This window comes from Giraffa tippelskirchi, chromosome 5 (genome assembly GCF_054371585.1).
Source record: "Giraffa tippelskirchi isolate mGirTip1 chromosome 5, T2T-mGirTip1v1.2.pri, whole genome shotgun sequence".
Classification (NCBI taxonomy): domain Eukaryota; kingdom Metazoa; phylum Chordata; class Mammalia; order Artiodactyla; family Giraffidae; genus Giraffa; species Giraffa tippelskirchi.
In genome coordinates this window covers 24,957,863-24,985,049 of record NC_137279.1, presented here as the reverse complement: position 1 = coordinate 24,985,049, position 27,187 = coordinate 24,957,863, and the positions used below count along the sequence as shown (strand labels likewise).

The 27,187-nt window shown below is 40.6% G+C and overlaps 1 protein-coding gene and 1 long non-coding RNA gene across 8 annotated transcripts in view; one reads left to right on the top strand and one right to left on the bottom strand.

Moving 5' to 3' along the window:
- The window catches only part of AADACL3 (arylacetamide deacetylase like 3), a 110,544-nt gene that overhangs the window by 82,757 nt on the left and 600 nt on the right, over window positions 1-27,187 (bottom strand). For 2 of the 7 annotated variants that reach the window (XM_081493788.1, XM_081493792.1), the window contains exons 1-2: window positions 26,922-27,146; window positions 11,286-11,394 (exon numbers count right to left, since the gene is read on the bottom strand). In XM_081493788.1, coding sequence (XP_081349914.1) covers window positions 11,286-11,335 — 50 coding nt within the window. In that variant the 5' untranslated portion in view covers window positions 11,336-11,394; window positions 26,922-27,146. Of the gene's footprint in view, window positions 1-11,285; window positions 11,395-17,834; window positions 18,015-26,921; window positions 27,153-27,187 lie in introns of those variants that run through there. The other 5 variants (XM_081493790.1, XM_081493795.1, XM_081493791.1 and 2 more) reach the window with 4 other exon arrangements.
- On the top strand, window positions 12,498-27,101 carry LOC145507357 (uncharacterized). The gene is made up of 2 exons (XR_014054790.1): window positions 12,498-14,477; window positions 25,618-27,101. It is a non-coding gene; the product is annotated as an uncharacterized LOC145507357 (long non-coding RNA).

Genomic DNA, 27,187 nt, shown 5'->3' with positions numbered 1-27,187 from the left:
CAGTTTCTGTAAACAACTTATACACCCTATGTGTACGTGCCCAAACCCACCTCCCCAAATTCCCTGAAACTAGTCTGAACAAAGGCAAAGAAAGATACAATCAAAATTAACCCTGATTCATATGCCTTAGGCCTAGGTAGTTAACAGTGGACAATTATCAATAGGCCTGTGGTCATACCTCAATAAGCATAATAGAATTTATGATTCTGTTCGATTACACAGACAATTAGGGTATTCTTTCAGGCTACGGAGAATCTAGGTATGAGCCCTGGGGTGCTTCCATCCAGGGGTCTGGTTTTGCAGTTGGTATGTTGTTTCCATGGATTCTGGGCATATAGCTCAAAGTCCACAGTCTGGCCTGAGATGGAGTCTTGCTTCAAGATGGAGCCTGTTCTGTCCGTTTCCTCCTTCACTCCCAGGAAGCTCCCTGCTGAGAGAAGAGATTAACACACCCCTTCCAAAGGCTGGCCATTTCCCTGGAGATGTTTTGCAAGACTGAAGACCCTTTCACTTTTCTTCCCCACTGTCTCTCCCTCTCTATTCTGCCTTATGACTTTAGTTGTTTCTTTCTTTCTGACTTTACAAAGGAACCTGGCATCCAGACCCCAACAAGATGGTTATTTTGAGGTGCTAGCCTGCCATCTTCTCAGTCAGATGGCTCCCTGAATAAAGTCTCTTCCTTGCCTCAATCCCTCATCTCTTAGATTTATTGGCCCATCACGTGGTAAGCAGAGCGAGCTTGGACTGGGTAACAAACTCAGCTACATATAAAACTTTTTAAGATTCTGGTGAGCAGGTACCAAGATCTACTCATTTAGTGGCCTCGCCCAAGGCAAGCCTTGCAAGTAAATTCCCTTGCTTATTAAAAACATCACCTGCCCATCTGGAGTGGTCTGTCTCTTTCTTCAGTCTCTCCTTGCCCTTCACGTACAGGGACCAGTTTGCAAACCAATAGCATTTTTTATGAATTATTACGTTAACCCAGTGAAGCAGGCAAAGCAGAGATCAGTATTCTCTGCATAGAGATGAGACAGTTGACAAGTATAAAACTGAATTAAAGTCCAGGTCATCTGCCTCCAAGTTCAAAACCCTCTCCATTCTCCAGTTCCATTTAGAATGTATTTTTGTGCACCTGTTGCAGTGAAAAAGAATTTTAAAAAAAAGAATGAGTTTTTTCTTTCCATTTCCTGAGAACAAAGAAGATAAAGAGAAGAGTCGCAGGTATAAGCTTTCTTAGACCTGTAAGCATTTTGTTCCTCATCACCAACTTCTGATTGTGCTGCTGCTGCTGCAAAGTAGCTTCAGTCGTGTCCGACTCTGTGTGACCCCATAGATGGCAGCCCACCAGGCTCCCCCGTCCCTGGATTCTTCAGGCAAGAACCCTGGAGTGGGTTGCCATTTCCTTCTCCAATGCATGAAAGTGAAAAGTGAAAGTGAAGTCACTCAGTCGTGTCTGACTCTTAGCGACCCCATGGACCGCAGCCTACCAGGCTCCTCTGTCCATGGGGTTTTCCAGGCAAGAGTACTGGAGTGAGCCCTTATCTTATATAAGCCCCTAGACTCCTCAAGGTGGTGGTGGTGGGGGGGCAGGCACAAGTTTGGAGGCAGGAGCCTACTGTGTTCCCCTCTCCGTAGGCTGAGAATTAAAGCCACTTTCCTATTTCCTCCAAGCTCTGTCTCCGCATTTTTCATTCAGCTTCATTGGGCAGAGAAAGACAAGATTTTAGCCAGCAACACACCAACTATGTGACAGACAAATGGGGGTACAGGGGAAATATAAAGCATAATCTTTGATCTAACAGAGTTAAAAACTTGCAAAACAATTTGAGACTGCTCCCACCATCAGTCATCAGTGCCTGCTAAGCTGATGGACTGCTGGAACTTGAGAGACAGAGGAGCATGTGTAGGCTGAGAGCCAGGAAAAGCTGTTGCAGAAGGTAACTTTGAGTTCTGCAGACCAGTCCTGACACCCTATCAGTGAAGAGGAGAGGACTTGAGTTCACTGGGTCCCTGCTGAGCTCATCTCCTTGACTTTAACCGATGAAGACATTTCAGAATAAAGACCTTCTTTTCTAATCAGCAAAGTGCTGTACATGAAAATATCAGAGATTGTTACAGCCAGCGGGACTCTTCTCACTCCAATTACTCGCTGTTCAGGCTTGCATCATCTTGTTTTTCTTTTTCCTGCTCTGCCACTTTCCACCTACATACAGCATTCAATTCCTATTGACTCAGCACCAGACGACATTTTTCTTCTCTGGAATCCTCTACTGTCTCTACGTGAGACTCTGCCATTGCTGATCACAGCTGCCTTCTTTTTGATCGATCACCAACTGCCTGTGGCATATGCAAATAGGGGTACCAGCTGCCTCCACTGACTCCATCTCCTCAAGAGGGGATGCCATACCACCCCATGCGTCATTCTCACACACCCAAAGTGGTAGTCAGTGGCCATGATCCCATTATCTTTCATAGAAATTGAGAAGGAGCCTGAGAAGAAAGGAGGAAGAGAGGAGCGTCATATGTGATGAGAAGTTAAGGGCCACCGATTTTGACTTTAGGAGAAAGTCAGTGACCCTGAGACACAGGCTTAGTCTGCCAGAAAAACCGCTGAATGATTCTAGAGACTTGCTTGTGATCAAGAGGCAAGTATGCCCCCTGCCCCTACCACCACCATCAAACACACAACTTGTAAATAATCAATCAAATGTACCCTCCTCCAGGGTGGGACAGAGAAGGCAATGGCAACCCACTCCAGTACTCTTGCCTGGAGAATCCCAGGGATGGGGGAGCCTGGTGGGCTGTCGTCTATGGGGTCGCACAGAGTCGGACACGACTGAAGCGACTTAGCAGCAGCAGCAGCCAGGGTGGGAAACCCAGTTCTGTACATTCTTAATTCTACCTGCTTGACAGTGCTGCTCTTCCATGCTGGAGGAGACAGTGTTGTCTGGCAGCAGAAGCTTCAATCAGAATCTAATTTTCATCCTTGTAGATACCTAGGTCTCATTCACTTTCTCATTCAAGTAAGAACCAAGCATTTCCTTCAAAGCCATTAAAGAAACAATAAGCCAGTGAAGCCTCCTGTTGAAATATCTCTTCTCATTTATATTTGTTTGCATTGTATGTTCTTCATATCGAGTCCTAAACAGACCAAAAACAGGGTTTTTTTTAGATTTATTTTTAAATAAACATTGTTTTCAGGTATAATCTATAGATACTGTGAGATGAGGCATTTAAACCTCTCGTAAAATAATACAATCTGTCAAGTTTAAAATCCCTCAAACCAAAAGGCAGGCTATATTTGTATAATTTAATGTAAATTACTAAAATCTTAAATTCTAAATAATTTTGCCACAAAGTGAAGACGTTCAAAATTCTGTGAGAAAATACTTTCATTGTCAAAAATAAACAATAAAATGGAAAATAAGAATAAAAGCTTCCAAAAAAAGAATAAAAGCTTCCTCAGCAGATGAATGGATAAAGATGTGATATATATATGTATGTGCATATATATATATATAATATATACAATGGAAAATTATTCAGCCATAAGAAAAAAATGAGAAGTTAGAGTTTCTTTGAGCATTAACTATCCTCGTGATTCAGAGATAAAGAATCCACCTGCCAATGCAGGAGACACAGGTTTGATCCCTGGGTTGAGCAGATCCCCTGGAGAAGGAAATGGCAACTCACTCCAGTATTCTTGCCTGGGAAATCCCAAGGACAGATGAGTCTGGTAAGCTACAGTCCATGGGGTCATAAGAGTCGGACAAGACTTAATGACTAAACAACAAAACAACAATAAATGCTGCATTTTCCTTCACCATAAAAAAAAAAAAAAGAATGAAAATTTGCCATTTGCAACAACATAGATGAACCTCAGAGGGCCTTATGCTTTAAGAAGTAAGTCAAACAGAAAGACAAATATCATATGATAAAACTTACATGTGTAATCTAAAAAGTAAAACAAATTGCATGAACATAAGAAAACAGAAACAGATTCACAGACACAGAGAACAAAATAGTGGTTATCAGTGGGGAGAGGGAAGAAGGGAGAAGCAAGATAAGGGTAGAGGATTAAGAGGTACAAAGTACTATGTATAAAATAAATAAGGCACAATGGTACAGGACAGGGAATATAACCAATATTTTATAGTAAGTTTAAATGGACTATAATCTATAAAATGTTGAATCCTGAACCTAATGTTGTACACCTGAAACTAATATAATATTGTAAATCAACTATACTTCAATTAAAAAAAAACAAAACACTAAAAGCTACTTCTTTGATTGTTGCTCACCCCTGGAGTGCTGCTCACAGTAGGGTAACACATCTCCTGTCTTTTTGTTTGAGTGAAACCAGAACAGTGTAACTCTAACACCACCAGCAGGCTCCTCATCCTTTATCTCACCATCTACCTTTTCTCCTACCTGCCCTTTACATATTCTCCTCTCTGCACATTTTTTTTCTCATCTTTTCCCTCCTTTTCTTCCATCTCCCTCTGCCCTCTCTCTCCCCCATTCTCTAACTCAGTCTTTCCCCGCCCTCCCTTGCACCTCCCATTCCTTGCCATTCAAAGGCTATACAATGAAGTCCAAACACAAGTTGTTACTGCTTGTTTTGAGAACTATTTGTTTTCATTTTTAAAGTGAGTGCTTTGAATATTTTCCATTTTTAATTCTAAAATAAACATTTACTTTTTCCATGGATGTGTGTGTGTTTGTGCCTACAGGTGTTCACAGTGTTCCCCATGAGGATCAGTGGACCTTGAAAGAGAAAAAGGATACATGCTCTAGAGTCATAATACATTGGGACAAGCCCTTTCAAATCTGCTTGAACTCAGTTATCTCTTCTGGATGCACAAAGAGCTGCAGATAAAGTCCTGAGGAGGGGGCTGATGAGTTCTTACCAGGTTCACACGAAGTATCCCCCAAAACATGGCTCGAGTTTCCAACTGCTCTGGCAAACTGAGGTATGAGAAGTCATGTCAGGCCAGTAACATTTAACTTGGTCAGGGGTAAAATCTGAGTTGTAGCACTTGCTAATTACTATAGCATAAATGCTTCCATTATGACCAATTTCAAGCTACTACCATGGCATCACTGAACATGGAGTTGAGAGTCAATGCACAGTAAGCTCACTGTTAAATAGTATTTCCACCATGCAGATACTCTAGATGTAAATAACCTCAAGGATAGATATTTTGCTAAAATAATTAGAAAGTAATGGGTTTTTAGTATTTTTACCTTTGTTCACAGTATAACTTATTTAAGTTTAAGAATACATAATTTAATTTTTAATAATGGCTATATTGGACAACTAGCTTGCAAAATTTCTGAAAATGTAACATTCTGTTCTCATAAACTGGTGCAAGCCAGCTCCCACACACCTCCTTGAGGAAAGTTACCTCCTCTTATCCAGTTATATGAGAAAGGCTGGCTGCTCAGCTCAAATGGGATTTTAAAAGTTGCGGTAATAATAGAATAGAAGAAGGTCTCTTTACAAATAATGAAGGAAAACTAGCACTCAAGTAAGTTATCAATGTTGTTGGCATTTGTGTAGAAATACCACACTTTATCAGCTAGAAAAAAATCTTCTTGGTGCCTGTGATGCACCAAACACAGCCATTTGCCACCAGCTCATCCTCCCTCAATCATGACTTTCATCAAGGCCTGCCACACTGTGCCTCTCCACCTCATCTCCAATAATTTCTCCTTTGCCCAGACTGACTTAAGCACTTTTCTCCAAGCACATGTCTCCTTAGCTCCACTTGGTCTGTCCAGCTGTACTTCCCTGCTGAGAAGTCCTTTGACTTCACATTTCAGGAACTAGCTTGGGTGCCACCTCCAACTTCTCAACCTCAGGATCAGGACTTCCACAGCTCTGGTTAACTGCATGTACCTTAATCTGCACTCTCTGTGTATGTACTCACAACAAATTTGGAAAAGTCAACAGTGGCCACAGGACTGGAAAAGGTCAGTTTTCATTTCAGTCCCAAAGAAAGGCAATGCTAAAACATGTTCAAACAATTGTGCTCATTTCACATGCTAGCAAGGCAATGCTCAAAATCCTTCAAGCGAGGCTTCAACAGTACATGAACCAAGAAATTCCAGATGTACAAACTGGATTTAGAAAAGGCAGAGGAACCAGAGATCAAATTGCCAACATCCGTTGGATCATAGAAGAAGAGCAAAGGAATTCCAGAAAAACATCTATTTCTGCTTCATTGACTACACTAAAGCCTTTAACTGTGTAGATCACAACAAACTGTAGAAAATTCTTAAAGAGAAGGGAATACCCGACCACATTACCTGTCTCCTGAGAAACTTCTATGCAGGTCAAGAAGCAACAGTAAGAACCAGATACGGAACAATGGACTGGTTCCAAATTTGGAGAGGAGTACGTCAAGGCTGTATATTGTCACCATGCTTGTATAACTTAAATGCAGAGTACATCATGTAAAATGCCAGGATGAAGCAAAGCTGAAATCAGCATTGCCAGGAGAAATATCAACAACCTCAGATATGCAGATGATATCACTTTAATGGCAGAGAGCGAAGAGGATCTTAAAAGCTTTTTGATGAGGGTGAAAGAGGAGAGTGAAAAAGCTGGCTTAAAACTCAACATTCAAAAAACTAAGATCATGGCATCAGGTCCCATAACTTCACAGCAAATAGATGGGGAAAAAGTGAAAACAGTAACAAATTTTATTTTCTTGAGCTTTTGATTTTTCAAAATCACTGCAGAGAGTGACTGTAGCCATGAAATTAAAAGATAGGAATATAGATAAATGAAATAGAATTGAGAGTCTGGAAATAAACCCTTATATTCATGGTCAGTGGGTTTTTCACAAAGTTACAAAACAGTTCATCAGAGAAATTATGCTATTTTTGACAAATGGTGCTGGAACATTTGGATATTTAGAAGCTAAAATATATGTATTATACATATATGTATATATATACATGTATATACATATTATGTAAAAAAGATAGACCTTGACCAATACCCCCTATCTTATACAAAATCAACTCACAGACCTAAATGAAAAATCTAAAACTAATAAAATTCTGGGAAGAAAAAGTAGCTTGCAGTCTCATCAGAACAAAAAAATTCTCTATGTCCAGTGATGATGTTAACTAGATTTATTGTGGTGACTAGATTTAATGTTATGTGTCAATTATACCTCAGCATTAGGGGGAAAAAAAAAAGCAACACATAGCTAGCTTGCTCTTCTGTATTTAAGGAACCTTCTCCAATACACAAAAACCCTACAACTACCTCATCTGGAACAGAAACCTCACAAAAGAGAGGATGACCATCCTCCTTAAAACCTACCCCAAACATCCCCTATTTTCATTCGACTCATAACAAAGGTTAAATTTCAGCACGTCCTGGTGGCCTGGAAGTGGTAGCACATCTTTGGGTACAACTGGTGCTGAGTGCAGGTTCTCAGAATTGCCCCTTCTTCCAGGGAAGCACTATCTCCTCTTCAGAGTAAGTGTGGACCAAAATAATCTATATATTATGCCTTCACTAAACACCTGCTATAAAACAGTCTGAGGTGGGACTTTCCTGGTGGTGGGGGATAAGATTCCAGGCTCCCAATGCAGGGGACCTGTGTTTGATCCCTGGTCAGTGAACTAGATCCCACATGCTGCAACTACGTCAAATAAAGACAAATAAGTTTTTTTTTTTTAAGAAGACTGCAGTATGTGTAGCTCCCATCTCTGGCCTTGTTTATTTTCAGTGGTTATATAATCCTTTGACCCACAGTTTCTGGCTCCAATTAAGGACTCAAAACTGAAGTACAAAAACAAACTCCAGCTTGGGAGGGAAGGTAGAAATGTTTGTTCTCACAGAATCTGTCCCCGTGACCACTGAAATAACCAGCCCAGATTCTTAGTTTTTATTCATTGCGATCAGTAAATATTTATTAAGTAATCACAAGAGATTTATTGTGCAATTAAAGTAGATCATGTGCTATGCAACCATGAGAAGACACAAAGCCAGAGTCCCCAAACCTGCAGAGTCCATTCTAGATGAAGAGCAAGCATACACCTTTATGTTTTCACAGACCGTGTTTACAGAGCAATTAAAAACTCTTTTCATTGGGTGACATGCCTCTGTGTGACTAAATTTTCTAGGCTCTATATGGGCAAGGTAGCTAGGCAGAGAATCCCCTAAAACTCAAATTGTTTCTAAGGGAAGTAGGGGCTGTACTTACGGTGGAGGAGGACAAAGATAGACTTTGAAAGAGCAGGTGGTTAGAGGTCCATCATCATGGAACTGATCTCAGTAAGGTAAGGACCTCATTGCTTGTGCTACCCCAAGTCCCCAACTATCCCACCAGTGGGTATCGTGTGTGACAAGGTAGAACCCGGGAGTAAACCCCATCACTGCTATAAGAACTACTTTAATGCTGCTGATTTAAGTTAGTTGTTTCTTTAAGCAAAATATATATATATATATCTTTTATCATATACTTGAATAATAATGTAAAGGGCAAAAAGGATGGGAAGGAAGAAATGTTTAGGGGAAAGAGAATGACAAAGGGATGAAAAAGTAGAGAAGAAATAAGGAAGGAGAACATTACCCTATAAGTTCACTGAGGCCATATACCAATACCTTGTACAGTACCTTGCACTTAGAGAGGGAAATGCTTATTCAATGAATGAATGAATGAATATTCATGAAAAATGAGAGAGAAACAAGATACATGAATATGTTAACTTATAAATAGGTTTAACTCTTTAAATATTAAGCAAATGTGCCTTTATATGAAAGGACAACACCAGTGATATTCCTTCCAAGCTCCTCCAATCAGAAATATGTACTTCCTACTGTTTATCCTCTATTGGATATGAATCAGCCATATATCCTACCCACCTTCCTTTATGACCAGGATGTTGATCCCAGAATGGAAAAGAGCAACAGATGCCTATTAGGTCTGAACCCACAATTTGGTTTCCAGTGGAACTATACTCTCAACTAACATGAGATGGAAATGAAGGCTGAATGCCTATTTATAAGAACTGACTACATACCTAGTGGGTATACAAAAAAAAACAACCCAAAGGTATAAGATGAAATTCTGGGCTTCCAATCTACAAAAATTTCACAAAAGGTTTTACTGTTAATTGTAAAATAAGCCTATTTTCCCATGGAGACCCTTGGGAAACAGTGTCACTGACTGGATAATATATGTAAATACTTTGCATATATAAACTTAATTGTCTGGCTTCCTGAAAAGTGAAAGAATTTAGTTCAGAGACATTTGAGCTCAGTATCTAAGGACTACATTCCTTCTCCTAGGAACACAGAGATCTTTTATTTCAACAACTAAATCCCAGCCATATGCTAAAGATGACTCAGTGCCCAGAAAGCTCAGGAGAACAAATCTCAAAGAGAAACTACCTCTGTGAAATGCCCCATTTCTCCCACCCAATATTTACATGCCACCTAAGTATCACCCATGTGGTCTGAAAGCCATCAAAGAGACAATGCTGATAGGTCCAGAACTGAACAATAGTTACCACAGATATATTGAAGGAGAATTCTTCTATTCAAGAGCCTGAAAAGTATCTCTCAAATTTAGTTTTCAAAATCATGGTTTTAAAACACACTGGCTGAGAATCTGGAACCTAGTATTTATTAAGGTTATTTAATCCATATTCACTCTACAGAGCAAATAGTGATTCCTAGAAGAAGGGGCCAGAGAAGGCAATGGCACCCCACTCCAGTACTCTTGCCTGGAAAATCCCATAGACGGAGGAGCCTGGTAGGCTACAGTCCATGGGGTCACTAAGAGGTGGACACGACTGAGCGACTTCACTTTCACTTTTCCCTTTCATGCACTGGAGAAGGAAATGGCAACCCACTCCAGTATTCTTGCCTGGAGAATCCCAGGGATGGCGGAGCCTGATGGGCTGCCATCTATGGGGTCGCACAGAGTCAGACACGACTGAAGCGACTTAGCAGCAGCAGCAGAAGGGGCGAATCTGGGAACCTGGACTCAGCACCAGTTATATGCAGAGACCTGCCCACTTCCAGGCCACTAGAACATGCTGAAATATAACCCTAGTTATGGGTCTAATGACAATAGGAGTGTTTGGGGTAGGTTTTTTAAAGCTTTTTAAAATGTCTTTATTGAATTTGTTGCTTCTTTTCTTATGTTTTGGTTTTTTGGCCATGAGGCATGTGGGATCTTATTGCCCCAACTAGGAATCAGAGCTGCACCTCCTGCATTGAAAGGAAGTCTCAACCACTGTATCACCACAGAAATCCCTTGGCTAGGTTTTAAGGAGGATGGGCATCCTCTCTTTTGTAAGGTATCTGCTCCAGGTGAGGTAACTGTAGCGTTTTCAAGGGAGAAAAAGACTCCTCAGATACAGAGGTGCAGGCAAGGGAGAGTAAGGGTGACTCAAGAGTCTCAAGTTTCGAGTTCAACCAAAACTCCTCGTTTCAAGTTTTGGGACCTCATTCCTTCCTTATCAATGACCTCCTTTCCCATGGAACACCTTGCAAGGCTGTGAACTAAACTGATGTAATTCTGCAATCTGCACAATCAAATTTTGCATCTGATTTTCAATAATATCATGCTTGTGACTATAAGAAATAAAAGATCCTTTTAGGGTTGCTGTGGAAATTCTCTGGTTCTCAGGCCAAGGAATGAAGTTGTTTAAGAAATGAAGTTGTTTAAGTTGTTTAAGAGTTTAAGATCCTGAGATTTTCACTTTCTTTCTGTAAGCACTCCACTGTACTCAGAAATAGCCAATCTGCAACAAGGTCCTTGCAGTGATTGCTGCTTCCATAGCAGGTGCGGCAGCCACTTGGGCCCCCCCAAAGCACATGTGTTTCATCACCATCAACCACATGTGGCTATTTGATTGTGACACCACTGTAACTAGCATCACATTTCCCCTTGGTGAGGGGCTCAGACCAACCCAACCACAGAAACAATCTTCAAAAGAGCTTCTCTCCTTGGACTAATCCTAATATCAATTTCTATTTCAATCAGGGTTCAGTCAAGATGCAGAAACCGCAGCAATTCAACCAGGGAAAGCATAATATAATGAATTATTCACTTGGTGAAAAGGTGGTTAGCTACTAAAAGAGTATAAGAGAATTTTATGGGGATAGAAATGGCAACCACAGGCTACAGCTATTATTCTCAGAGCTGAGGGAAGGATAAATAAGGAGGAAACTTCAAAATGTAGGGAAAAGCTGCTCCAGGCTAAGATTCGGGTCTCTAAGGAGATGGCTACAGAAACACATTACTCACCACTTGGATGAAGCGAAACCTTCTAGAGGACGCTCAATAGCTGGAGCCATGGGAGCAATCCACCACCACAAGGAATACTGCCAAGGCCAGCTGTGGCCTGATTCATTCACTGTCACGTGGAGAAAAAAAATCAAGATGAGTCCCTCATTCTCCAGTTTGGAGAATCCCATCAGCACACCCTTCACCCCCAGTTGGTCAAACCCAACGTATGGCAGAGAAAAAACTGTAGCTTGCAAGAGTACAGTTCCAGGATCATACAGCAGGACGAAGAAAGGTAGATGTGGAGCTAAAGGAAAATGAATGAACAATTGGGACACCTGAACATAAACACTAGGACTAAAGACGGAAAGAGGTAAATAATTACAAGATATACTTAGAGGCAGAAGCACTTGTACTTGATTTTGAGTCCTTTTGGAAGTGAGTAAAAGGAGGGCTCAGGATGATGTTTTCCTAAGAGAGAAGGGGGAAAACTGGGGATGTTCAGTCTTGTATCAAATGAGTTTTGTTTGGTGGGGAAGTAAGAGTTACATTTTGGGCATATTCCATATACCTATGACAGAGGTCAAGGTGTCAAATGGCAGACAGCAATGCAAAGCTTGAGGCTGGCTGAAGATAAAAGTGGGCATCATCAGCAGGTAGATGCTATTTCAGGTCACAGGACTAGATGACATCACTTACAGAGAAACTGTACTTCGATAAAAGGGCAAGAAGTGTGCTCTGAGAAGCTCCAATACTTATTATAGAAATCAGAAAAGGGATGAGGCGCGTGTAATGCAGACAGATTAGCCAGTGAGAGAGGAGGAAAAAAATCAGGAGAATTTGGGGTTATGGAGGCAGAGTAAGGAGTGTTTACCCCCAAATTAGTCAATTCCGTCAAATACCAATTCCATTGGACTTAACAAGATGAGTTTTAATGAACAGAAGAAAAGAGAAAGGAGCAGAAAAGTGAGTTGTAGCAGGAGGAAACAGTGGGTCAAGGTAGGACTTTTAAACTGAGCTGTCCGATATGGGAGCCTCTAGTCACAGGTAGTTTCTGAGCACCTGAAATGTGACTAGTGCAAATTGAGATGTGCTACAGGTATAAATAATGCACCAAGTTTTTAAAACTTAGTACAAAAAACAGTATAAAATATATTGTTAATAATTTTTATATTACTTGCATGTTAAAACATTAAATTTTGTATATAATGGGTTAAATAAAATGTATTATAATTAGTTTTTCTTCTTTTCCCTTTTTTGGTAGAATTTTTATTTCATTTATAATTTTTGGCTGTGCTGAGTCTTCATTGCCCCGTGTGGGCTTTCTCTAGTTATAGCGAGGGGGGAGGGGCTACTTTCCAGACATAGTGCTCAGGCTTCTCACTGTCGTGGCTTCTTTTGTTGTGGCACACTGGCCCTAGGTTTGAGGGCTCAGTAGTTGTGGTGCACGGGCTTAGTTGTCCTGTGGCATGTGGGATCTTCCAGGATGAAGGATCAAACCCGTGTCCCCTGCATTGGCAGGCGGATTCTTAACCACTGGACCACCAGGAATACCCATCTTTTCACTTTTTTAAGGTGGCTATCATAAAATTTTAAATTACATACATGGCTCACCTTATATTCCTATTAGAGAGAACTGTATCAGGGCATGTTTGCATGCTAACAGAATGAGCAGGGAAGAAGCAGAGATTGATAATGTAGAAAGAGAAAGCAGAAGAGAGAAGTCATAAATAAGCTTTAAGAGATAAGGAGAAGTGGGGAAACCACCACAGATTGATGGACAGAGAGAAAGACAGATGTACACATGCAAATATTTCTCATATCCTTTAAAAAGAAATTGCATAGGCACTCAGTCACATCTGACTCTTGCCAACCCCATGGACTGTAGCCCACCAGGTTCCTCCATCCATAGGATTCTCTGGGCAAGAATACTGGAGTGGGTTGCTATTTATTTCCTTCTTCAGCAAACAGAGGCTATTCAATCTTTTTAAATGGCCATGAAGCATTAATAAACATTTACCAAGGTCTAGGCTGCAAATAAAATCTCAATATGCTTCCAAAGGTACAGTTCATATTGCAAGAAAATAAATTCACAAGAAAAAGGCAGCAAACTCAATCTAATCCCATGAACAATATAAAACAGTTTTCTAGATAACTCTTGGGTTAAAGCAGAAGTCAAAACTAAAATACAGAATGTTTAGAAATTAAAAAAAAAAAAAACCACTACATTTCAAAATTCATCTGATCCCACCAAAGCCTTAACTGATGGAAACATTCAGAATTTTTAGTGATCTTCTTAACATGCAGAAGACAAACTAAATGACTTAAGCATTCAAATCAAGAAACTAATAAAATAACACACAGAAGAAATACAAAGAACTATACAAAAATATCTTCATGACCCAGATAACCACGATGGTGTGACCACTCACCTAGAACCAGACATCCTGGAGTGCCACCTGAAGTCAAGTGCACCTTAGGAAGCATCACTGCAAACAAAGGTAGTGGAGGTGATGGAATTAAAGTGAGGCAATTTCTAATCCTAAAAGATGAAGCTGTTAAAGTGCTGCACTAAACATGCCAACAAATTTGAAAAACTCAGCAGTGGCCAAAGGACTGGAAAAGGTCAGTTTTCATTCCAATCTCAAAGAAAAGTGATGCCAAAGAATGTTCAAACTACTGCAAAATTGCACTCATCTCACACGCTAACAAAGTAATGCTCAAAACTCTCCAAAGTAGGCTTCAACAGTACAGGAACTGAACTTCTAGATGTACAAGCTGGATTTAGAAAAGGCAGAGGAACCAGAGATCAAATTGCCAACATCCACTGGATCATAGAAAAAGCAAGGGAATTTCAGGAAAACATCTACTTCTGCTTCATTGACTACACTAAAGTCTTTGACTGTGTGGATCACAACAAACTGTGGAAAATTCTTAAAGTGACGGGAATACCAGACCACCTTACCTGCCTCCAGCAAAACCTGTATGCAGGTTAAGAAGCACCAGTTAGAACCAGACATGGAACAATGGACTGGTTCCAAATTGGGAAAGGAGTATGTCAAGGCTATATATTGTCACGCTGCTTATTTACCTGATAGCTCAGTTGGTAAAAAATATACCTGCAATGCAGGTGACCCCAGTTCGATTTCTGGGTCGGAAAGATCCGCTGGAGAAGAGAAAGGCTACTTACTCCAGTATTCTTGGGCTTCCCTTGTGGCTCAGCTGGTAAAAAATCTGCCTACAATGCGGGAGACCTGGGTTTGATTCCTGGGTTGGGAAGATCCCCTGGAGAAGAGAAAGGCTACCCACTCCAGTATTCTGGTCTGGAGAATTCCATAGACTGTATAGTCCAGGGGGTCACAAAGAGTACATCATGAGAAATGCCAGGCTGGATGCAGCACAAGCTGGAATCAAGATTGCCAGGAGAAATATCAATAAACTCAGATATGCAGATGACACCACCCTTATGGCAGAAAGCAAAGAGGAACTAAAGAGCCTCTTGATGAAAGTAAAAGAGGACAGTGAAAAAGCTGGCTTAAAACTCACATTCAAAAAACAAAGATCATGGCATCTGATCCCATCACTTCATGGTAAATAGATGGGGAAACAATGGAAACAGTGACAGATTTTATTTTCTTGGGCTCCAAAATCACTGCTGATGGTGATTGCAGCCATGAAATTAAAAGACACTTGTTCCTTGGAAGAAAAGCTATGACCAACCTAGATAGCATATTAAAAAGCAGAGACATTACTTTGCTGACAAAGGTCCATATAGTCAAAGCTATGGTTTTTCCAGTAGTCATGTATGGATGTGAGAATTGGACCATAAAGAAGGCTGAGCACTAAAGAATTGATGTTTTTGTACTGTGGTGTTGGAGAAGACTCTTGAGAGTCCCTTAAACAACAAGGAGATCAAACCAGTCAATCCTAAAGGAAATCAATCCTGAATATTCATTGGAAGGACTAATCCTTGAAGCTAAAGCTTCAATACTTTGGCCACCTGATGCAAAGAGCCAACTCCTTAGAAAAGACCCTGATGCTGGGAAAGATTGAGGCAGGAGGAGAAGGGGACGACAGAGAACAAGACAGTTGGATGGCATCACTGATTCAATGACATGAGTTTGAGCAAGCTCCGGGAGATGATGAAGGACAGGGAAGCCTGGTATGCTGCAGTCCGTGGGGTTGCAAAGAGTCAGACATGACTGAGTGACTGAACAACAATAAAAGAACATCAAAATAAACCAACAGAGAATAGGAGAAACTAAGTAAAAGTAGAAATTAACAAACCAGAAAGCATAGCAAAACTGCATAAACCTGATAAAACAGTAATTTTGTTTTTGTTTTGTTGTTAAATAGTACAACAAAAAAAGCATTAGTGAGCATAACCAAGAAAAAAGGAAGAGGAAATAAAAATATATACAGTGAGAAAGTGAATATAACCAAAAATGGACTAAAATTATAAAATTTCCAACATATGCCAATAAATTAGAAAATCTACATGAAATAGACATATTTTAGAAAGATATAAATAACTAATATTGACTCTTTAAGAGTGAAAATTAGCCTAATAATTAGAGAAGAACTTAAAAATGTAGCAAAAGTTCTAACTTCAAAAAAAATTAGTCGAGACTGTTTTACCAGAGAGTCCAATATATTTTAAAGAACAGATAATTTGAGTTATTTAAATCATTTAGATAATAAAAACTATGACAAGCTTCCCAGTTTACTTTGTTAAGTTTATCCTGACTCTAAAAAGTAACTGTGTGGACTTCCCTCGTGGCAGAGTGGGTAAGAATCTGCCTGCCAACGCAGGGGACATGGTTCGATCCCTGGTCTGGGAAGATTCCACATGCCTTGGAGCTACTAAGCCCACACACTAGAGCCCAAGAGCCGCAACTACTGAGCCTGTATGCTGCAGCTTCTGAAACCCATGGGCCTGGAGCCTATGCTTGGCAACAAGAGAAGCCACCACAATGAGAAGCCCGTGCACCCTAATGAAGAGTAGCCCCCGCTCACCATAACTAGAGAAAGCCTTCAGATAGCAATGAAGACATGGTGCAATCAAACAAATAATAAAAAATAATAAAAACAAACTAACAATGCTAACGAAAATAAAATAAATCTTGGGTTATTTTCACCAAGGAATATACATTTTAAAATCCAAAGTAAAATATTAACAAATCTAATTTACCACACCATAGGATACTTTTGACAGCAACCAACAGAAACTGTGATTCAAGTTATTTTTAACCACATGAGTATTTCTTGACTCAGCAGGAAGTCTAGAGGTAGAGTAAGTTTTAGCACAGGTTTCAGTTCAATGATGTTATTAAGAATCCAGATTTTTTTCCATGTCTCTGCTGTGCCATTCTTGGTGTTATGTCATTCCTAGTCTTGTGGAAATATGACAGCAATATTTCCAAGCATCCAGGCACAATTCTCAGAGGAAGAGGAAAAAATGACTCCCTTTGATTTTCACTTCAGAGAAAGGACATTTTTTCCAGAAGCTCTCCTAGCAGATGTCATGTCTCATTAGAAAGAGCTAGATCAAATGTCTATTCCTGGGCCAATTCCAATAAATGAGAAGGTATTGTTTTAGTCTGTAGCATCAGAATCCCCTGGAAGATTTATTTAAACACATATCACAGGGTCCCATCCCCAGTTTCTGATTCAGTAGGTCTGGCATGGAGCCTGATGATCTGTATTTCTTGTAAGTCCCCAGATAATGATGATACTGATTATCTTGGAACAATTAGGACTATTTCTGGAGCTGAAGGTGAGGTCAGCCTCCCTGAGGCATCTGGCTGCCCTGAGGATGGATAGATACTTGCTTAGAAGTGTGACTTATGTAGCTTTTTCAACAAGGAACAATAAATTTGAACAGAAATGGCAGAACAGAGGAAAGTGGTTTTAGGCTTCCAAGAGTGGCAAGCCAAGAGAAGGTAAATATATGTGAGGAAACTAATGGAGTAAAGTTTGCTTGCAGATTTCTCCGGTGCCATGTCTGAGTTGATAAGAGTCTGTCTCCAGCAAAAGGAGAATTTATATATTGCCTTTAGGAAGCAAGGAGCAGCTTTATCTGGCTTTGATGCTTCTTAATTGCCTTCAGCTCAAATAATTTTCATGTCAAAGAAGCATATTTTGAGGTGACATTCTGATTTTCTTCCGTTTCCCATTTGAAACTTTATCTTCAGGAAGTTTCACATATTAAGGCTGAGTTTGTAGCTGCAGAAAGACTTGAATTAGATATTGTGAGATAAGAGATCAAGTCAAAGGGTAAAAAAACCATAAATTGGAAAAAGCAGAAAAGAACACATCTAATTACAATGTCCCATATCTCATTTCAGTCTCTTAGTCTTAGGAACAGGTCAGTCCAGTTAAATAATTGTGTTTCATCTAAGGAGGCAGTGTTGCCCGTTTCCACCTAAACATGGCCTCTGTGTATGGTGCAAGCAATCAGGTATTGAATAAAAGGTATTCCTATAGAAATTTTAAAAACAAAGTTTAATGATAGGAGAAAACTTACAAACCACTTTTTTTAGTCTGGAGACCAGGCAGTAGAGAATATACCTAGATATGGGGTTTCTTTCAATGGTAAAGTAAGATAGCAGTGACAATTTTTGATGAATTTCCTCGTTTGCAGTTTGAATGCCTATGTTGGTGTTGGATGTTCTGGTAAACTTTCTGAGTGACCCACATAGCAGCAGGCATGAAGGATGTCCATACATCACATCTGTTGTAGTGATTTCTCTGAAATGATAACCAATGATAATCAAGTCATCTAGTTTGCGGTGCTTTGGGAAAAGAGCAGTTGTAGTTCTTAGTGATTCCAAGTCAGAAAGTTGGGAGAAAAAAATGAAAATAATAATTTGGAGAGTTGTAGCCAGGTGTTGCAGGAAACCTGAAGAATTCAGGAACCAGTACAGTTTACAGGTAGGGACTAAAACCTCAAAGATAATGAACAGGGCTAGAATCTAATATCCAAACAGATGTGCCACTTTTTATGGCACTGATAATTTTTCTGTCTAAAGTAAGAGAAGTTTGTTTGGCAAAATAAATCTAATCTCACTAGATTTGGCCTGATTACTTATACAAGAGCAGCAAGACTGACCAAGGGTCTTCCGAGTTTTCTTTGCTGGAACTTTTCATAAGGAATCTCAGATTGGACTTTTAAAAGCTTCTCAAGGCTAGTAAGCCAAGTCAAGGAGTCATCACAAGGCTTTGCCTACAACACCTACTGATTTGGGTGAATTCCTCTCTTCCTAAGGTCCCCCAAATATTCTGAGGTTCCTGGCCTACCAGGTGGTGACCTCCCTCACTCACTACGATGTGGGAACCTTAAGCAAGATACAAGTTGGATTTTCAAAATGATCTTTTCTGGCTTTTTATTATTATTATTTTTTTTTTATTTATTTTTTTAACACAAAGAAATGTATGTATTTGGTCTTCATGCCGGTTCACAGATTTTAGGCACAGAGATCCTAAAATCCTTGGATTTTCCTAACTGATGAGCGCCAGAAAGGTGTTTTCTTGTTATGTTAATGAAATGACATTTGGAAAACTCCTAGGTGTCCTAACGATGGGGGGTGGTTGCCATGGGAAAACAACCCCTAACCTCAGGGAGGGGGAGAGGGATTAGAGGTCGGGTTCAATCAACAAAAGTCAAACTGGGGCTCTGTAATAACCTAGAGGGGTGGGAATGGGCAGAAGGTGGGAGGGAGATTCAAGAGGGAGGGGATATGTGTACACCTATGGTTCAGTTCAGTTGAGTTCAGTTCAGTCGCTCAGTCATGTCTGACTCTTTGCAACCCCGTGGACTGCAGGACGCCAGGCTTCCCTGTCCATCACCAACTCCCAGAGTTTACTCAAACTCATGTCCATTGAGGCAGTGATGACATCCAACCATCTCAATCTCTGTTGTCCACTTCTTCTCCTGCCTTCAATCTTTCCCAGCAACAGGGTCTTTTCAAATAAGTCAGTTCTTCAAATCAGGTGGCCAAAGTATGGGAGTTTCAGTTTCAGCATCAGTCCTTCCAATTCAGGACTGATCTCCTTTAGGATGGACTGGTTGGATCTCCTTGCAGTCCAAGGGACTCACAAGAGTCTTCTCCAACACCACAGTTCAAAAGCATCAATTCTTCAGTGCTCAGCTTTCTTTATAGTCCAACTCTCACATCCATACATGACCACTTCTCCCTCAGAGTCCAGTCCAGTTCATGCGGTCACTGAGAGTCAGACACGACTGAGCAACTTCACTTTCACTTTCCACTTTCATGCATTGGAGAAGGCAATGGCAACCCACTCCAGTGTTCTTGCCTGGAGAATCCCAGGGACGGGGGAGCCTGGTGGGCTGCCGTCTATGGGGTCGCACAGAGTCGGACATGACTGAAGCGACTTACCAGCATTATCATGAAAATAAAAATATTCAATGAGCTTTTCCAAATTCTGGAGGCATCATACAGGGGAAAAGAGTAATTGTTTCACCTTTGTCCACAAAGGTATAATTTACCAAGTAGCTGTAAGTTAGAGGTGGCTAAGGGAAGAGAGGAAAAGGTTTCTTTAAATCTGAAAAACAAAATACTAAAGAATCAGCAATGTTCCAAACAAAAATTCATAAAAATTATAATCATTCTCACCAGTTCACTCAGTGTCATGTAATTGTTATTATGTTTGATATCGGGTTTGCAGTTTTAAGACTCCATCAATTTCTCCACTTGAGTTCTGGAAATTTACACCCAGTTCAATGGCATGATCTTAAAAGTTATCAGAATTCTGTATTCTAAAGTATTTGTCAAGGTCCTTTCCACTAACCTTTGAGGACAAGCAATTTTGGATCATAGTTGCTTGCAAGTTTTCAGGAAGGCATCAGAGTAAAACAATAACTGTGAATAACAAAAGACTTAAAAAATATCCACAGTTAAGGATTTAATAAGAGTCTATTTAGATACAATTGACAAAAAAAATTGGTTATTTCAGAGATATACAACATTTTAAGATGATAACTGGAATTTAACTGATAACATTATACCAGGACATATCAGATTTCTCAGACTCTCATGTAATTTCTGTAACACTTACATGAATAATATGTATATTATTTATACACAAATATAACCCCAAAAGGTCAAACCTCATGTCTTACTTGACAACACTTCTCACGTAATTTAACATGTCAAATAAGCCTAATGAGTTTAATATCTCTCTTTTTATAAGAAAAGAAATCTCTTGAGATATTCTGGGGCTCTCTGATAAATTTCCAAAGTTAGTTTATGGTCAAAAAATTTCATTTAGAATTTGATTTTGGGAAGTTTGTCAAAAATGTCAAAGGCTTAAAATGAATGATTAAATAAAATCACCGGTGTTATCTCATTGTGGCTTTGATTTGCATTTCCCTGATGATTAGTGATGCTGAGCATTTTTACATGTGCCTGTTGGCCATCTGCATTTCTTCTTTGGAAAAATGTCTATTCAGTTCTTTTTTTTTTGATGTTGAGTTGTATGATCTGTTTATATATGCTAGATATTAATCCCTTATTGGTCATATCACTTGCAAATATATTCTCTCACTTAGTAGGCTGTCTTTTCATTTTACTGATAATTTCCTTTGCTGTGAAAAGCTTTTAAGTTTAATTAGGTCCCAACTGTTTTTGCTTTTATTTCCTTTACTTCAGGAGATGGATCCAAAAAAATTGCTGCAATTTATGTTAAAGAGTGTTCTGCCTAAGTTTTCCTCTAGGAGTTTTATAGTATTCAGTCTTATATTTAGGTCTTTAATCTACTTTGAATTTATTTTTGTATATGGTGTTAGAGAATGTTCTAATTTCATTCTTTTACACGTAGCTGTTCAGTTTTCCCAGCATCATATATTGAAGAGACTGTTTTTCCACTGTATATTCTTACTGCCTTTGTCATATATCAGTTGACCACAGGTGTGTGAGTTTATCTCTGGGCTCTCTACCCTGTTCCATTGATATGTGTCTGTTCTTGTGCCAGTAACATACTGTTTGATCACTGTAGCTTTGTAATATAGACTAAAGTTAGGACATGTGATTCCTCCAGCTCTGTTCTTTCTCCAGATTGTTTTGGCTATTTAGGGTCTTTTGTGTTTCCATACAAAATTTTTTTAATTATTTGTTCTAGTTCTGTGAAAAATGACATTGCTATTTTGATAGGGATTGGATTGAATCTGTAGATTGCTTGAGTAGTATTATTTTAACAATACTGATTCTTCCAATCCAAGAATATGGTATATCTGTCCATCTGTGTTGTCTTCAATATCTTTCATCAGTGTCTTCTAGTTTTCAGAGTATAGGTCTTTTGCCTCCTTTTTTATGTGACAGTAAATGGGACTGTTTCCTTAATTCCTCTCTCTGTACTTCATTGTTAGCGTATAGAGATGCAACTATCCTACAATTTTACCAAATTCATTGATCAGCTCTAATAGTTTTCTGGTGGCATCATTAGGATTTTATTATTTGCTGCTGCTGCTAAGTCACTTCAGTCATGTCTGACTCTGTGTGACCCCATAGATGGCAGCCCACCAGGCTCCTCTGTCCCTGGGATTCTCCAGGCAAGAATACTGGAGTGGGTTGCCATTTCTTTCTCCAATGTATGCATGCATGCTAAGTCACTTCAGTTGTGTCTGACTCTGTGCGACCCCATGGACAGCAGCCCACCAGGGTCCTCTGTCCACGGGATTCTCTTGGCAAGAATACTGAAGTGGGTTGCCATTTCCTTCTCATTATTATTTATAGTTTATGTCATCTGCAAATAGAAACTGTTTTACTTCTTTCCTATTTAGATTCATTTTATTTCTTTATTAAATAAAAGTTTTATTTCTTTGCATTAAAAAGATCACACAACATGATCATGTGGGATTTATCCCAGGAATGCAAGGATTTTTCAAAATCCACAAATCAATCAATGTGATATACCATATTAACAAATTGAAGATTAAAAACCATATGATCATCTCAATATACGCATGAAAAACTTTCGACAAAATTCAACATTGATTTATGATAAAAATTCTTCAGAAAGCAGGAACAGAAAGAACAGATCTCAACATAATAAAGGCCATACATGACAAACACAGAGCAAAGATCACACTTAATGGTGAAAAGGTGAAAACAATTCCTCTAAGATGAGGAACAAGACAATGATGTCCACTCTCACCCTTTTTATTTAACACAATCTTGAACGTCCTAGTCACAACAATCAGAGAAAAAAAAGAAATAAAGGAAATCCAAGTAGGAAAAGAAGAAGCAAAACCATCACTGTTTGCAGATGATATGATACCCTATACATTTTATACACAAAAATTCCAAGTGGTCACTCACAATGACATAACTTGAGTTCTGTTACTTTAACTTTATAATCATTGAGCTTTTTTTGCTTACTTCAAACCTGTTGTTTAAATGCAAAAATTATTACCTCAGGAGTCAGAGACAGAAACAATGCTGGAAAACAGCTTGAACCACAACGAATTTATAACTGAAATAAATGAGGTCTACAAATATAGAGAGAGCTATAGTGGAGAATTCTCCAAATTAACTTCTATGTAGAAAACTTTCTTAAAAAAAAAAAGGATAAGTTAAGTTAAATGTGGGCTTCACTGGTGGCTCAGATGGTAAAGAATCTGCCTGCAATGTGGGAGACTCAGGTTTTATCCCTGGGTTGGGAAGATCCTCTGGAGAAGGGCATGGCAACCCACTTGCCTGGAGAATTTTATGGACAGAGGAACCTGGTGAGCTATAGTGCATGGGGTCACAAAGAGCTGGACACGACTGAGCGACTAAGCACAGAAAACACGTAAGTTAAATGTGCTAACCTAGAGCTAAGGTATATATTACATTATTAATACTCACCAGTGACTGGAGCAATTGTTTACAATTTAGACCAACATCAAGATTTTTCTAAGAGAAGTATTTTATCACTAACATTGCTTAGAAGTGCTAGATCTTGGTGCTAATGACAAGCAGCCTGATATTATTATAATCATCATCATCTTTAAATTCTCAGAAAATTTATAGCTTGATTGCCTGTACCTGGGGAGGACTTCTCTCACCACCTGGCTTTAGCTCACCCTGGCTGCTGCTGCTGCTGCTGCTGCTGCTGCTAAGTCGCTTAAGTCGTGTCCAACTCTGTGCGACCCCATAGACGGCAGCCCATCAGGCTCCGCCATCCCTGGGATTCTCCAGGCAAGAATACTGGAGTGGGTTGCCATTTCCTTCTCCAGTGCATGAAAGGGAAAAGTGAAAGTGAAGTCGCTCAGTCGTGTCCAACTCTTAGCGACCTCATGGACTGCAGCCTACCAGGCTCCTCCGTCCATGGGATTTTCCAGGCAAGAGTACTGGAGTAGGGTGCCATTGCCTTCTCCGAGTTCACCCTGGCAGTAGGCCTCAAAGAATTTAAGTTGGGAAGCTAGGAGGCTATTAGTTAGTATCCTGTATAAAGTATCCTTTAATGACTAGGTGGGTTATCTCACACCCTTCAGCATCAGTCATCTGCTGCTTTGCTTCTAGAGTTCCTGCCACTTCCACTCTTCTCTGGGCCATCTCATGGCTTCTGCTTACTACCTTACTTAACCACCTTTCAGCTTCTACCCTTCCTGTGAACTACTTTGAACTGTTAACTTAATTGGTTGTCTTGTATTCCAGTCATCAAAAGAGGAACCAGTAACGAAACATTTTGTACCAGGCTCCCACAGGCTATTACCCAGTCTGCAGGGTGATTGTCATTGAGTCAAGCACCCAGTCCTGGGTGAAGGCCAGGGTGGCAGGGCCATGTGGTCAACTTTGCTGAGGAGAAGTCTGGGCAAGGCAGGCATTCAAATTGGTTTCTCTCCCCAAACACTTCTTTTTCTCTTTTTCTTTCTTCTTCCCTTTCCCAGCTCCTACTACTTGTCTGCTATCTGCTTTCTCTTCTCTCCCTCTTTACCTTTCCCCTGTCTCCTCTCTATGATAATCTCTGTAGATATACAGATATGAAGCTTCACAACTTGATATTCACTGCTCACTCTTTAAAAATCTTAATTTGTTTCCATTACAGCATCAAGTCTCTTATGCTTAACTAAAAGCAGATAAGAAAATTGGTAACTTAATTCATCATCCTTTAAGTAATTCCAAGTTGATTTTTGGTCTTTGTTCTATTATGTTTTAAAATCTAATTCTTTAACCATTAATGAAAAAAATTCCCCTCCCCCAAATCATTATTTGTGAAACTTACTAAACAGTCTTTTTCAGCGTAAACAGTAAACTTTTAGCAAGAGTGCTGTATTTGGGGAAAGAAGTGTCAGAATCTACTGCTCCAAAGTCCCTCTGAGAACTATTCATCATTCTAGCATTTCATATGGAGAAGGCAATGGCACCCCTCTCCAGTATTCTTGCCTGGAAAATCCCACTGACAGAGGAGCCTGGCAGGCTGCAGTCCATGGGGTCGTGATGAGTCGGATACGACTGAGCCACTTCACTTTCACTTTTCCCTTTCATGCATTGGAGAAGGAAGTGGCAACCCACTCCAGTGTTCTTGCCTGGAGAATCCCAGGGACGGCGGAGCCTGGTGGGCTGCTGTCTATGGGGTCGCACGGAGTCGGACACAACTGAAGCGACATAGCAGCAGCAGCAGCATTTCATAAGCTGTTGTCTTTTCATTTTTACTTCTACATGTCCTATTTTGCTTTCTTCCCAGATTGTAGATGTCTTGTAGCAGACACACAGCAGCAGCATTTCATAAGCTGTTGTCTTTTCATTTTTACTTCTACATGTCCTATTTTGCTTTCTTCCCAGATTGTAGATGTCTTGTAGCAGACATGATAGGAAGGAGTAACCACATTAAACATGATAAAGAGCAGTGGAGAGACTGTCAGCCCCACTCACACAGCAGCTTGATAGCACTGCCCTGATCAAGAGTTTCCTGTACTCCAGCCCTCTATTTTTTTTTTCTGAAAATAAAATATAATTTAACAAGAAAGCTTTATAAGAATTGCTTTTAAAAACATCATCCCACCTTTTTAACATTAATTTCAAGTTTTAAGTATTTCCTCCAAAGTGAAAGTGAAAGTCACTCAGTCGTGTCTAACTCTTTGCAACCCCATGGACTAAACAGTCCAGGGAATTCTCCAGGTCAGAATACTGGAGTGGGTAGCCCTTCCCTTCTCCAGGGTATTTTCCCAACCCAGGGATCGAACCCAGGTCTCCCTGGACTAAACAGTCCAGGGAATTCTCCAGGTCAGAATACTGGAGTGGGTAGCCCTTCCCTTCTCCAGGGTATTTTCCCAACCCAGGGATCGAACCCAGGTCTCCCGCATTGCAGGCAGATTCTTTACCAGCTGAGCCACAAGGGAAGCCCAAAGTGGGTAAGAATTTTTGCCTAGCTACTATTATAACTAGGGATACATTGCTCTTTCATTCCTAGCAGAAAATGGACAAGAAACTTTGCTGTTGTGGCTGCAGGAAGGTGGCCAAATGGTTCTCCAATACTCTGCACAATCTAGTTCCACACCCATTATGTCTAACAGGTCACAAACATTTATCAATAAAATATGGTCTAACTCCTTTAGGAGTTCACAATAGTAATGTACTGTTGTTCTTCCAAACGGCCATTGCCAAATCCTTCACTTTTCCCTTCCTACCTTTTAACTCTTAACAATTTGGCACCCTGCCCTCCCCCAACCCTCCATCAGCATTTACTGTTATTATCATAACTGTATGTACATCTGCTTTCCTTCTAAGAGGACTCTCTCTTCTGTATCACCAGGCCTAGCATAGCACATAGAACACGGGTGGCAAAGCAAGGGTTACTGCATAAACTACTATCATCATCCAAGTAATAGCTACCATTTCCAGAGCACTTACTATCTAAACTACTAAGATAGTTATGAAAACAGATGCACCTGACAATTGGTATTACCGGCCTGGAAATTGGGAGTCTTATCCTACAAAGGAGCCCTTGGCGCACTATGGCAGAGGTTAACTACTTTCAGTTTACCTACATTATCCTGGAGGCTTTCTCTGAGCAGACCATCCAGTCCAAGCAGCACCTCAGTTACCCTCCAGCTCATGCTACTAATATATTACTGTTTAATGATGTCTCTCCCACTATTATGAAAGTTCCAAGAGAACAGTCATCTTGCCTAACTTGGGCTTGGCAGGTAGAAAGTTAAATAAATGAATCTAAACTTCCATTTCCTTGGGTGGCCGTGTTGACTTGCACACGGTAGGTTTTCATATTTATGCTTAAATTTCAGGATAACTGTGTTGAATATCTTATGGTCCATAATGAACTCTGGGAGTGGAATAAAACTAAAAGTTTCGACACATTCCCCTAAGCACGTACTGACATGGTTGCTGGAATTTCTGCTGCAACAAGAAAGCCACTTCCTCTGACTTAAGGTGGCCCACATGCCTGCGTCTTGCCACATCCTCTGATAAGAGAATTCAGGATGGCTAGGCCGGCTGGGGCGGTCAGGATTCCAGACGCTCACGCTAACAGAGCCGGGAGTGCAGGGGTCTCTGGACCCCTTCGGCCTGCAGTCGGCCGTGAGGAGGTGGGCAGGAGGGTCTGCGGGTTCTGGCGGCTCCGTAGGGCGGCTGTCCGCCTAGGGGCGCCCCTTCCTATTGCGTTCCGCTTCCTTTACCTCCAAAGCCCAGAACGCACCTCCAAGCCTCCAAAGGGCGACGTCATTGAGTCCCCCGTCACGTGAGGAAGGCGCGACAGTGTCCACAGGCTCCCGGCAGGGAAGAGGCCTGGCGGGGTGCTGGACCTGGCGCAGGATAGCCCTCCCCGAGCCCTGCCTCACATTCCCGCCCGTTCCAGACTCTCGCCCCGGTCGCCGCCGCTGCCAGACGCCAGACGCCAGACGCGGCCCCACCCACCGCGCAAACGACCAGGCCCCGTCTCCTGGCCCCGCCCATAGCTCCCGC